Source organism: Arvicanthis niloticus, chromosome 29 (genome assembly GCF_011762505.2).
Source record: "Arvicanthis niloticus isolate mArvNil1 chromosome 29, mArvNil1.pat.X, whole genome shotgun sequence".
NCBI classification, from domain to species: Eukaryota; Metazoa; Chordata; class Mammalia; order Rodentia; family Muridae; genus Arvicanthis; species Arvicanthis niloticus.
Window position 1 is genome coordinate 2524053 of NC_133437.1, and position 13517 is coordinate 2537569.

At 43.2% G+C, this 13517-nt stretch overlaps 2 protein-coding genes across 5 annotated transcripts in view; both read right to left on the minus strand.

The window, feature by feature from the left end:
• Positions 1-4697: 4697 nt before the first annotated feature.
• On the minus strand, positions 4698-10255 carry Gpr150 (G protein-coupled receptor 150). Its single transcript, XM_076927038.1, has one exon. It carries the CDS (start codon positions 6556-6558, stop codon positions 5275-5277), a length of 1284 nt encoding a protein of 427 aa, XP_076783153.1. The 5' UTR covers positions 6559-10255; the 3' UTR covers positions 4698-5274.
• Positions 10256-11135: 880 nt separating this feature from the next.
• Positions 11136-13517, minus strand: part of Arsk (arylsulfatase family member K) — a 34215-nt gene continuing 31833 nt past the window's right edge. For 2 of the 4 annotated variants that reach the window (XM_076927035.1, XM_076927036.1), the window contains one exon: positions 12459-13176. In XM_076927035.1, the coding sequence (XP_076783150.1) occupies positions 12680-13176 (497 nt within the window). In that variant the 3' untranslated portion in view covers positions 12459-12679. Of the gene's footprint in view, positions 13177-13517 lie in introns of all 4 variants that reach the window. The other 2 variants (XR_013108079.1, XM_076927037.1) reach the window with 2 other exon arrangements.

Genomic DNA, 13517 nt, shown 5'->3' on the forward strand with positions numbered 1-13517 from the left:
CAGAACGTTTATTTTTACTATAAAAGTTTCCCATGATCCAGTGAGAATATTTTTAAGGAATAGAAGGAAAAATCATGTTTTCTAAATTCTTCCATGCTTTGTAAAAAAATAACTTAGGAAAAAACATCATTAAAAATTTCATTTTTCCTTCATGGATAAAACAAGCTATTCAATGTTTACATAAGATTTGTAACTAGTCACTGGTTGTGTACTTTCTTTCTTTCTTTTTTTTTTTATTGGACATTATATTTACATTTCAGATTTTATCCTCTTACCCCATCCAGCCACCACCCAGGAACCTCCTATTCCACCCCCCTCCTCCTGCTTCTATGAGGATGTATCCCCCACCTACCCCCCACTCCCACCTCACCACCCTCAACATCCACTCAGTGTTCAGCCTTCATGGGACCAAAGATCTCCTCTTCCACCTATGCCCGACAAGGCCATCCTCCCCTACATATACAGATGGAGTCATGGGTCCCTCCCTATGTGCTCCCAGGCTGATGGTTTAGACCCTGGGGAGCTCTGGTTGGTTGGTATTGTTGCTCTCCTCATGGAGCCACCAACCCTTTCAGCTCCTTCAGTCTTCTCTCTAACTTCTCCATTGGGGAACCCTTGATCAGATCAGTGGTTAACTGTGAGCATCTGCCTCTGAATATATCAGACTCTGGCAGACCTCTAAGGAGACAGCCATATCAGGCTCCTGTCAGCATGCACTTCCTGACATCTACATCAACATCTACCTTTGGTGATTGTACATAGGATAGACACCCAGGTGGAATGGTCTCCAGATGGCCCCTCCTTCAGTTTCTGTCCCACACTTTGTCTCCATATTTGCTCCCTTGAGTATTTTTGTTACTCGTTCTAAGTAGAACTGAGGCATCCCTTCTTGGTCTTCCTTCTTCATGAGCTTCATGTGGTCTGTGAGTTGAATCTTGGCTATTACAAGCTTTTGGGCTAATATCCGCTTAATGGTGAGTAAATACCATGTGTGTTCATTTGTGATTGGGTTACCTCACTCAGGATGATATTTTTCTAGTTCCATCCATTTACCTAAGAATTTCTCGAATTCATGATTTTTAATAGCTGAGTAATACTCCATTGTGTAGATGTACCACATTTTCTGTATCCATTCTTTTGTTGAAGGACATCTGGGTTCTTTCCAGCTTCTGGCCATTTAAAATAAGGCTGCTATGAACATAGTGGAGCATATGTCCTTGTTATATGTTGGAACATCTTCTGGGTATGTGCCCAGGAGTGGTATAGCTGGGTCCTCAGGTAATGCTATGTCCAATTTTCTGAGGAACTGCCAGACTGATTTCCAGAGTGGTTGTACAAGCTTGCAGTCCCACCAACAATGGAGGAGTGTTCCTCTTTCTCCACATCCTTGCCAGCATCTACTATCACCTGAGTTTTTGATCTTAGCCATTCTGACTGGTGTGAGGTGGTATCTCAGGGTTGTTTTGATTTGCATTTTCCTGATGAGTAAGGATGTTGAGCATTTCTTAAGGTGCTTCTCGGCCATTCGAGTTTCTTCAGTTGAGAATTCTTTGTTTAGCTCTGTACCCCATTTTTAAATAGGGTTATTTGGTTATCTGGATTATAATTTCTTGAGTTCTTTATATATATTGGATATTAGCCCTCTATCAGATGTAAGATTGGTTAAGATCTTTTCCCAATCTGTTGGTTGCCTTTTTGTCTTATTGACAGTGTCCTTTGCCTTACAGAAGCTTTGCAATTTGATGAGGTCCCATTTGTCAATTCTTGATCTTAGAGCATAAACCATTAGTGTTCTGTTCAGGAACTTTTCCCCTGTGCCTAGGTATTCGAGGGTCTTCCCCAACTTCTCTTTTATTAGTTTCAGTGTATCTGGCTTTATGTGAAGGTCCTTTATCCATTTGGACTTGAGCTTTGTACAAGGAGATATGAATGGATCAATTTGCATTCTTCTACATGCTGACCGCCAGTTGAGCCAGCACCATTTGTTGAAAATGCTGTCCTTTTTCCACTGGATGGTTTTAGCTCCTTTGTCAAAGATCAAGTGACCATAGGTGTATGGGTTCATTTCTGGATCTTCAATTCTATTCCATTGATCTTCCTGCCTGACTCTGTACCAATACCATGCAGTTTATATCACTATTGCTCTGTAGTACAGTTTGAGGTCAGGGATGGTGATTCCCCCAGAAGTTCTTTTTATTGTTGAGAATAGTTCTAGATATCCTGGGTTTTTTGTTATTCCAAATGAATTTGCAAATTGCTCTTTCTATCTCTATGAAGAATTGATTTGGAATTTTGATGGGGATTGTATTGAATCTGTAGATTGCTTTCTGCAAGGGGCAATTTTTACTAAATTAATCCTGCCAATCCAGGAGCATGGGAGATCTTTCCATCTTCTGAGATCTTCTTTGATTTTTTTTTTTCTTCAGAGAGTTGAAGTTCTTGTCATACAGATCTTTTACTTGCTTGGTTAGATTCACTTCAAGATATTTTATATTATTTGTGACTATTGTGAAGGGTGTCATTTCCCTAATTTCTTTCTTAGCCTGTTTATCCTTTGAGTAGAAGAAGGCTACTGATTTGTTTGAGTTAATTTTATATCCAGCCACTTTGCTGAAGTTGTTTTTTTTTTTTTTTTTTTTTTAAATCGGGTTTAGGAGTTCTCTGGTGGAAGTTTTAGGGTCACTTAAGTATACTATCATATCATCTGCAAATAGTGAAATTTTGACTTCTTCCTTTCCTATTTGTATTTCTTTGACTTCCTTTTGTTGTCTAATTGCTCTGGCTAGGACTTCCAGTACTATATTGAATAGGTAGGGTGAGAGTGGGCAGCCTTGTCTAGTCCCTGATCTTAGTGGGATTGCTTCAAGTTTCTCTCCATTTGGTTTGATGTTGGCTACTGGCTTGCTTTATATTGCTTTTACTATGTTAGAAACAGAAGGAACAATACCCAATTCATTCTATGAAGCTACAATTACATTCATGCCTAAACCTCACAAAGACCCAACAATGAAAGAGAACTACAGACCAATCTCTTATGAATATTGATGCAAAAATACTCAATAAAATTCTCCCAAACTGAATCCAAGAACACATCAAAACAATCATCCATCATGATCAAGTAGGCTTTATCCCAGGAATGCAGGGATGGTTCAATATTCAGAAGTCCATCAATGTAATCCACTACATAAATAAACTCAAAGAGAAAAAAACCACATGATCATCTCACTACATGTTGAGAAAGCATTTGACAAAATTCAACATCCCTTCATGTTAAAAGTCTTGGAAAGATTAGGAATTCAAGGTCCATACCTAAACATAGTAAAAGCAATATACAGCAAGCCAGTAGCCAACATCAAACTAAATGGAGAGAAACTTGGAGCAATCCCACTAAGATCAGGGACTAGGCAAGGCTGCCCACTCTTACCCTACCTATTCAATATAGTACTGGAAGTCCTAGTCCTAGTCCATTGGACAACAAATGGAAGTCAAAGGGATACAAATAGGAAAGGAAGAAGTCAAAATTTCACTATTTGCAGATGATATGATAGTATACTTAAGTAACAACCCCTGGGTTGTTGCTGGGTTGAGCAAGCAGGATAAGTGTACCTTGAGTAGCTGCTGTATCACACCTGCCATTTCTTGGCAGCTCTCAGCTAGATAAGCTAGCCCCTCAGCGGAAGATGATGCCAACCTCCAGGCTCCAAACATCCAAGTGGTACAAAGGAAGAGAGACCTGGGTTCCTTCTGTTAGGACCTACTATGGGCTGAACTGGTGTATCCACTAAGAAAAAGTATTCTGGAGGAATGAAGATTTCCTTTAGCTTATCTTTTATGTATCCTACCTATGCCTGCTCTTGCTAAATTATGCCACAAGTCTGCCTTGAGTGGCTCCTATGTATCACATGTTGTAGACGTATAACCACGAACAAAACACAGGTCTCAGAGATTATCACTTGTGTAATTGCTTTAGCCAGTCCCTTACCTTCTGCCTCTTAGTGGCACACTTACTGTGTGAAAGCTGTGAGTTCTCAGGTCAGGATGTTGCTGGGCACATGGTATCGTGCTCAGAAATGCCGTGACTTCCCCCAGAAGCAAGAAGAGTTAAGAGGAGGTGGTCATGGATCAACTGTTCCCTGATTTAATCCTCTTTGACTCACATGAATAGCTAGACATTGTTTTGTTTGTTTAAGACAGTCTAACAGTGTAGTCCAAGTTATTCTAGAATTCACTACTTAGTCGATATTGGCCTCAAATTCAAAACAATGCTCCTGCCTGGGTGCTGGGATCGCTGGCAGGACGACTATTCACAGAACACTATGCTCTACCTACTACACCTGTTTGGGTTTGTTTTTAAACAGTTTTAAAAACTGTTTAACACAGGCTGGACTCAGCTTTCTCCTGCAGATCTCGGAGCACTGGAAAAGTGAGTCCCATCCTGGCATATCGACTTGACACTTTGCCTCAAGACTGCCCTTAGGAGTTTAATATAGACAGACTCAGAAGCTAGGCACAATAGCTGGGCACGATAGCTCTGTCTAACAGAACACAGGCATGCTCGGAAAGGACTAAAAGAAGCTTATGTTCTCCTGTACCCTCAGTTTTTATTGATGTGGAAGTTAGACTGGAAATAAAAGCCACACCCATTTTCTTCCCAGAAAACACATTACCATGATAAAAAAAAAAAGAGTTCTAGCAGCTAGATGGGAAATGCTTTTATTTTTCAAATGCTCTGCTGCTAAAGTGACAGGATTTCTCTCCTACAGGGCGGCTAGCAGGACTCCAGATCTCCCCAGGAAGAGCATTACGGAGATTTTCCTCTTGGAAGGAACAGCAAATTTGCTGTTCCCTAAAGATGCACTTGATTTAAGCACAATTCAAAAATCACTGAAAACATAATAGCAATGAATGGAAATTTGGCAATTTAGTTAAAATGAATGGGCTTATCTAGAATACAGTGGGGATATAAAAGAGAATTGCAAAAATACTAACTCTGGAACTCAGTTGTTGTTGTTGTGTGGTTTTTTTGTTTTTGTTTTTTTTTTTTTACAACTTTCCTCAGAATGGACATTATGATAGGAACCAGAGGGAAGAAAACTAACCGGAAGTGAAAACCATGTCCTTATTAGAAGGAAATAACTGTGGCATACAGGATGCAGGCAACTTCAGTGGTTCCTGCAGACAGTTCCACTCTTGGTGATTTAGGCAGACCACTTATACCCTGTGTTGTCTGAAGGTTGTGCCACAGTGACAAACGACCTGTCTGTGCAGCAGCTCCTAGAAGGCACTTTCACAGGAGCAGGGCAGCGGTCTGGGGCGTGGCGGGGGAGGGCGCAGGAAGCCCTGGTTCCGCTCCTCTCGCCGAGCGTGGTGATAATGAGGGTGGGGCCAGCGATGGCGGTGGAGTGCCTGGTGGTCCCAAGCCCTTTCGCCGATATCCGCTTCTTCCTCCCGCAGGCAGCACAGAACTCCTGGGCGCCTCCGGAGCCGCCGCCAGAGACCGCAGTCTCCCGCCTGGAAGAAAAGGTAGACGAAAGGGTTGACAGCGCTGTTGGCCACCTCTACGACACGCATCGCTGCCACCAGGCTCTCTCCCTCCCAGTCACCCGTGGGCCCTGATGACCAGGCGGCTGCCAAGCGAGCGGCGAAGTAGGGCAGGTCACAGCCCACGAAGAGCAGTGCCAGCGCCAGGCTCATTTTCAAGCTTTGCACCTTGGCTCGGGGCAGCGCACTGGGCAAGGAGGCACGGGTCATATTGGGCGACCAGGGCATCCCAGCCACAGGAGCCTGAGACCCGCGCTGCCACCAGATACACAGCAGGTGGCCGCAAGAGACACCCAAGATAGCGACTGGCGCCGCGAAGCCCACGAAAGCCTCATAGAGCGTGTAGACCTGCAGGTGCCAGCGCGGCAGGGGCGCGAAGATGCCCCCGCAGCGATGCTCCCCCGGCCAGGCGCTGGCGGTTGAAGAAGAAGGAACGTCCCAGCGCACCACGAAGGTCGGCGGCAGCGCCAGCAGCAGAGCCAGCAGCCAGCTCAGTGCAGCCAGGGCGCGTGCGGGCAGCTGCGGGCCCTGAGGACGGCGCACTGAGAGCTGGCGCTCCATGGCAATGAGAGCCACCAGGTGGGCGGAGGCGCCCCGCCCCGATGCTTGCAGCAGATGGGAAAGTCGGCAAGCCAAGTCGCCCAGAGCCGGTCGCGGGTCGCCCAGCAGCTCCCAAGCCAGCTGGGACAGCGCGGTGCCTCCACTCGCATACAGATCAGCCGCTGCTAGCTGCACAAGCAGGAAGTCCATCTTGCGACGCTTGGGACCCGGCCAGGGTCTGCTGCTACCGCCGCACAGGCGGTAGAGCACCGTAGTGTTGCCAGCTACCGCGGCCATCAGGATGATCCCCAAGAAGATCAGATGGATTCGGTGGCTGGGTGGCCCACGTGGAGGCGGCTGTGGTCCCGGGACAGAGGCTCCCTGCCCAGAAGTCAGGTTGAGACCCCAAGTCGGCCGAATGGGTACGGAGAGGTTGGACGCCAGAGACAGAGTTGAGGAGCTGAAGGGATCTTCCATCCTTAATCCGGAAGGAAGAGAGATACCGCTGAGAGATAATACTTCAAATGCTAAAGTGTAGGAGTGGTGGCGCGGGCCACACCGCTGGGTGTCTGCGACTTCCCAAAGTTAGTTGAAAAAGCACACATCCAGGGCGAGATGGATGTGGGTGGGTTTGCGCTTAGTTGTTTTTGTAGGTTGTCCTCGGTATTTGTCACTCAAATGTGGGTTGTACATTCGAGGAACACACATGATCCCTCTTCTCCACCTTCTCCGCTTTTCGCCCCCTCCCCCAATCCCAGCAGAGCATCTTGTAATCCATGCAGCCGCCTCCCTCAGCCGGATCTGTGAACCTCTAGGCGCTGGAAATCTTGTCCTGTGGCATATAGCCAGATAGAAAATTGTGTATGTGACCACTGCAAAGGCTAATTAATGTTAACCCAGAACCAGTTAAGAGATAGAAAGTTCCCGACTGAGATAGTAGCCCCTCTCCCAACAATTAATTGTGTGATTGCTAAGAGGGGGAAAAATACAAATACTACTTTTGGTTAAAAAAGAAAGAAAAACAAAACACATTTTGTAATGCCACGTGTCTGCACTAGCTTGAGAAATACAAGAACACAAGAAACCAAGCAGGGTTCTCTATTTCTCCCACTTCCGACCCCGCTGGACAAGCAGTCTACCACAGGACTACACCCAACCCTAACAGTACTAACAGCTGTTTGAGCAGAGTTATTAGGTGAGCCTTTGATAGCGCTCACCTTCCTCTGCCTGCAGCGAGAGCGGTTTAATTGGAGAGAACTAAGAGCCTTCCAGTTGCCTGGCAATTAGGAACAGAGAGGTCTGCAGATGCTTTCCAATACTCTCTTTACTAGAATCAGGGGATGGCAGCTGCTCTCTCCTCTCAGTGATGCGAAACTCATTTTGTCAGTCTGAAGAGGGCACTAACTGGTTTTTATACAAATGGTGGTTCATGCATTGAGTCCCCTAGTATTTTCTTCCAGCGAGGAATGGGTCACGCGGGCTCCTCTTTCTCCTGATTCTGTTTTCCAGCAGATGGGAGGTTGCTAGGAGGGACTACGCCTCCAATAAGCCCAGAGAAAAGGTGACTAAGAAAAAACGATACGGCGGCCAATTTTTAAAAAAGAAACCCAGCTCACAGGAAATGGTTTAGATTTAATGCTGCCACTTTTAGCTTCACTTCACAAACAAATTTCAGTTTTCCCGTTGGAAGCATCAATTTGTCTTTGTGCACCCATCACATTAATCATGGTGAAAGTAGATTTCCTGTACTTCCTGGGCTTGGGCCAGGGAGGTGTGGGTGTCTGTCGCTTCCCAGGCTGTGGTAATGTTTGAAACCTACAGATGCACGAGTTAGGAGGACTTGATAGGATACATATCATTCTGATTGCTGTAGGAATCTCGTTTTCTAAGGTCTATCATGTTGGATGAAGACATTTATTATTTTCATTATCCATCCATCCAGCACCTCATAATGGTCCTAATACGTGGCAGATATTAATCAGTCACTGTGCGTCCAGTTGACGAATCAGTGCCTATATAATGCATATTAGAACTTTTGAGCAAAGTTCTGGTCTTGAGTATAAATGTATCACATCAGATGCTTTCATGCCTTTGGTGCCACTATCATATAGAAGAGCCCAGTAAGGTCTGCGGGGGTGGATGCTGATGTCTTTCTTTGCTAGAACATGAAGGAAGAGGACCGATGGCTACAATGGAGAGTTTCTGGGTACCACGCCCTCCAGCCTTTCATTTCTGAGCAGTACCTGGCAGCCCGTGACTGTCTTACCGAATGTCAGTTCAATTATTTCTCAGAGTAATTCTACAGTTTGTGTTGGAATGTTCTCATGAACTACATAGCAAAATTCTACCACTGAAAGTTTATTCCATTGAATTTTAGAAAGAATTGATAAAATATCGATTTTTAAAAAACATTTGTTTTCCAGGGGAAATGGCAACTACTGCTGCTCTCGTTGCCAGAGTTAGTTGTGGCCATGCAGAACCATAGGATGAGCTAGCTGGCCCTGGCCTTCTCCCCCACATCTTCCTCCTCCTTCTATTTTTAAAAAATATTATCATTAATCTTTTTTTTTTTTCACAGCCCAGGTGTTATCCCCCTCCTGTTCTGCCCTTTGATAGTTCCTCATCCCCTGTCTCCAAGAGGATGTCCCCACACCCCCACATACCCCGCCAGTCCTCCCCATTCCCTGTGGCTTCAAGTCTCTCAAGGTGCATCTTCTTTCACTGAGGCCAGACCAGGCAGTCCTCTGTTGTGTATATGTCGGGGGAACCTTGGACCAGCTAGTGTATGCTGTTTGGTTGGTGGCTCAGTGTCTGAGAAATCTCAGGGGTCCGGGTTAGTTGAGACTGCTGGTCTTCTTATGGGCTCACCTTCCTTCTTAGTTTCTCCCAGCCTTTCCCTAATTTAACCACAGGGGTCCCTGACTTCAGACTGACTGGGTGTAAGTATCTGCTTCTGTCTCAGTCAGCTACTTGTTGGGCCTCTTGGAGGAAAACCATGCTAGGCTCCTGTCTGTAAGTACATCATAGCACCAGTAAGTGTCCTCCCCTTGAGATAGATCCCAGAAGACATTCTGGCCTCCACACACATACTCGCAAATATTATATACACATTCAAAAAATAATAAATAACAATAAAATTTAAATTAAAAAAGGAAAAGTGAATGTAAACAGTAGGAAGTTTCAGTATAAAAGGAATACACAGAGTTTGCATAGACAATAAAAAAGAGTGAGATAAAGGATGGTCTGTTGAAGTAGAAGCTGAACAGGCCCCAGGCTTAGAAGGTTCGGAGACCTTAGCACAACTTCCGTGATGGTAGAACCATTTAGGCTGTAACACTCACCAGCACCATCTTCCAAAGCTAAAACTAAGGCTAATCCATTAAAGTCCATAGTTCTCAGAAAGCCTCAAACGTATTTGTAGAGTGAAAAATTATATATACAGGCTTTTCCTTTATCCTATACCTGAACAAGAATGTAAGTTCCAGAACGAGGAACTGAATGTAAGATTTTCACCACCCCAGGACACATTCCAGGTGAATGTGAACCAAGCCTCAAACAATAGGCCCACCTATGGGTGGGAGAGGCCCAAGGCAGGAAGGCATTCCTGACTACAGATAAAGATGCTGCCACCTAGGTGGGGCTATAGCCGGAAGATAGTTAATCTGAAATGGCAGGATAGGGCACAATGGCATGGTAAAAACCACATTTTTGAGAAGAATGAGTGTGCAGAGTGATTTTCACATGACTCTAGATCATTTGGGCTAGATTCCTCTGAAATGTTCCACTGTTCTTGGTTAGCCCTCCCTTGGTCTTCCTAGTGCTATGTTCAAAATTTGTAAAACAACCAATCACGTGTAACCGCGCGAAAATGCAACCATTCATGTGTAAGTGCGCAAAAATGCCTTCCTTCCCCCACCCCATGCTATAAAAGACCCTTTAACCCACCACTCGGGGTCAAAACCTTGCTCTTGGAGCTAAAGAGCTTGTAGTTTTGACCGCCGGCTAATTTCCCTAATAAAGCCTCTGCTGATTGCATCCAGGTATGGTTTCTTGTGATCTTTGGGTGGTCGTGATTTCCGGAGACTTGAGAAAGGGTCTCCCGAGTATGGGGGGTCTTCAGTATTCACCTTACTTTTCAGCTTCTGTTCTTGTTAACTGAAGCATGCCAACCTAGGACATGATTTTTGGCACTTAAAAGCGTACCCTGAGGCTTGGAGCTATATTGGGATTTTGAACACCCTGTGTAGGTGCCTGCCTGATATTGGCTTAAACCCATGTCTAACCAGTCTTCTCTGCTCCACAACAAAACAGAATAATGTAACAACTAGGAATAAATTCACATTAGCTTCACATTGGGATCTGACAGGAGGGCTTTACAGACATAGTAGTGAGACAGTGCTCAGGCATCCTTGTGAATGGGGGCTAGTTTTTCCTTTTTATACAAGGTCTTAGTAGCCCAGGCTAGTCTCTATGCCAAGGGGTAAACAAAGAGAAAAAGTAGACTATGTTCTGAATGACTGTCCTTAAAAACTTCATTCTCTCTAAATTAGAATTTAATTTAATTACCTTATTCAAAAGGATTTTTAAGCAGACCCTAAGGCAGCGGCAGACAGATCTCTTGAGTTTAAAGCCATTCTAATCTAAAAAGTCGGGTTCCAGGACAGCCACAGCCGTATACAGAAACCCTGTCTCGAGAAACAAACCAAACAAACAACAAAAAATGAAAAGAAAAAAAAAAAGAATTATTGATTTTGATAATTAGTCCAAATTTGTATGGAAAAATTAAACAAGAGTAGCTGGGACAAAAGAGACTACTACATGTGGCACTGGGCCTCAGAGTAACAGGCCGTCTACATGTATGAGGCAGAAGACTCAGAAAGGACATGCTCATGGGTGAGACCCCAATGTGATCAATCAGATGAGTGGAGAAAAAGATGATGATCAACCTAAGATATTATATAGTGGAGTACAGTAGGAGAAGGCACAGTCAACCCAATAAAAGGCCAGTCTCTTAGCCGCTAAATAAAATTAAGCAAAACAGCAACACTGAAAACTAAAGTTAGATCTTTAATATGTAAAATGGTCTACATGGATCAAAGATCTAAGGGCTAAAATCAAAACTTTGTGAGCATCAGAGCGAAGAACATTCTAAATAGGATACAGATTCTAAAAGCCAGAAAATAAAGATTTAAAAACCTTTTAAAGAATATTTTAATTTTAAAAAATCATAATATTTATTTGGTACAAAGATTTATGTATATGTTATAAGAAATTATAAATTTCCTCCAGGTTGATATCAAAAGACAAACTAGAAAAAATATTATTTCCAGTATTTTTCTTTTAAATTTGTTTACTATTTTTTAAATTTTATGTGAAAGAGTGTCTTGCCTTAATTTAGTCTGTGCACTACATGCTTGCCGGGCTCCGTTGGAGGCCAGAAAAGAGCATTGTCTCCCCTGGATTAGGGCCATATGCAACTTGTGAGCTACCGTGTGGGTGCCAATAATTGGATATTAGTCCTCTGACGAAGCAAGTGCTTTGAACCACGGAACAATCTCTCTAGTCTTTTATTCTCTTTTGCTTTTCAAAAGGCTAATATCTAAAAGCATGCGTGTAACAGAAAAACAATCCTAACAACCTATAGAGAAAACGGCCAATAGACATAGGGAAGGTCATTCTGATGCAAATTCTAGTGGTTATTAGACCTATGAAAAAATGTCAGTACTCACAATAAATAAAAATAAAATATTTGCTACCTATTGGTGGGAATGCCAACTGTTAGAAGCAGCTTGGGAAAATCTACAGAAATTTTTATAGATTCTGGTTTAGCAGTTTTACTTCTCAACATCTATTGTTAATTGGAACTAGAAAATAACAGCCAGAACACAATATGCCAGAAGAAACACTATATAGCACATGATCAACTGTGTGTATGCCTGCGTGTATATGTAAAGAATATATTCATTTGGTTGGTGACTAACGTATAGCTTGCCCACAAAAGGATACAAGCAAGGTCATTGTGATTGCCCTCTGGAGGGAGCTGACCAAGAAAGGAAGGGAGCTTCATATTCTTTTTTTCTTTTCCTTTTCTAAACAACAACAACAAAAAAATAAAATCAAATATATCCAGAGTCTATGTCCCATTAAATAGTTCTAACACATCAAATACATCCAGAGTTTCATTAAAAACCTAGTAAGTCATGAAACATGATTTATAAATAATAACTGATGGCTGTTAAAATATCTCATATTCTGTATTATGCAGGGAAACAACAAGAATGTTTGCTTCTGTTCTTGAAAACTGATGTTAAACTGTCAGAGGTCTGCAACAATAAGGACTCAGTATAACTAGTTTTGAAAATATGAGTTCTGTAGTCATTGGCACTTAAGATATAGTAAGTATTTTGAAAGTAAGTAAAATTGGCAATTGCTAAGACTTTCAGTTTAATACTTACCAACACATTCATATATAGCTTGAGATTATTATTGTTTATTGTTACTGGAGAAGAGTGGGCTGTGAGCCACTGGTGGACTGGAGAGGAGTGGGCTGTGAGCCACTGGTGGACTGGAGAAGAGTGGGCTGTGAGCCACTGGTGGACTAGAGAGGAGTGGGCTGTGAGCCACTGGTGGACTGGAGAGGAGTGGGCTGAGAGCCACTGGTGGACTGGAGAAGAGTGGGCTGTGAGCCACTGGAGGACTGGAGAAGAGTGGGCTGAGAGCCACTGGAGGACTGGAGAAGAGTGAGCTGTGAGCCACTGGAGGACTGGAGAAGAGTGGGCTGAGAGCCCCTGGTGAATTGCTGTGGGCTACTAACTACTGGACTGGAATGGGCTGCAAGCCACCGTTGGATTGCATTTTCATACTTCCTTGGATCTTTTTGCCAATCTTGATGCCACCTAAGGTGTGCTATAACGTTTGAGTAATTTTGCCCTACGCTTTGTTTCCACATGATAAACTGCTCTTTATTATATCGATGGACAGAAGCAGACACTTCAGGGTAGTTTATAATAGAACGAAGCTTCTGGTCCAAAGAATAAGTAATTTCTGGAAATTCTGTAGCAATGTTTGTTAGCTCATCTGGATCCAAGGAAAGATCTGAAAGAAAAGAAATAACTAAATAACTAAAATAGTTTTGTTAGAATATCATTGTGATAGATAATATATTAACATTTATTTTGTATTTGTGTTTATTGTCTTGCTTGTTTCTTGACTATTTGCATCTATTGTATTGCTAGTCCCTCAACCTAGAACTGACCTTAATACTTGTATGTAATTCAAATGGTATAAAAGCAAAAAAGGAGGAGGGGGGATCAAATAGGTTCTAGGGAGGGGAAATGGGGAAAAGGGATGACATCTGGAATGTAAATAAATAAAATATCCAATAAAAAAGATTTATTTTCATTTCCCTTCTTCTTGGTGTAAGATGGGCAGTATGC

Coding starts and splice junctions, on each gene's coding strand:
- Gpr150 (XM_076927038.1), bottom strand. CDS start 6,558: ATGGAAGATCCCTTCAGCTCCTCAACTCTGTCTCTGGCGTCCAACCTC.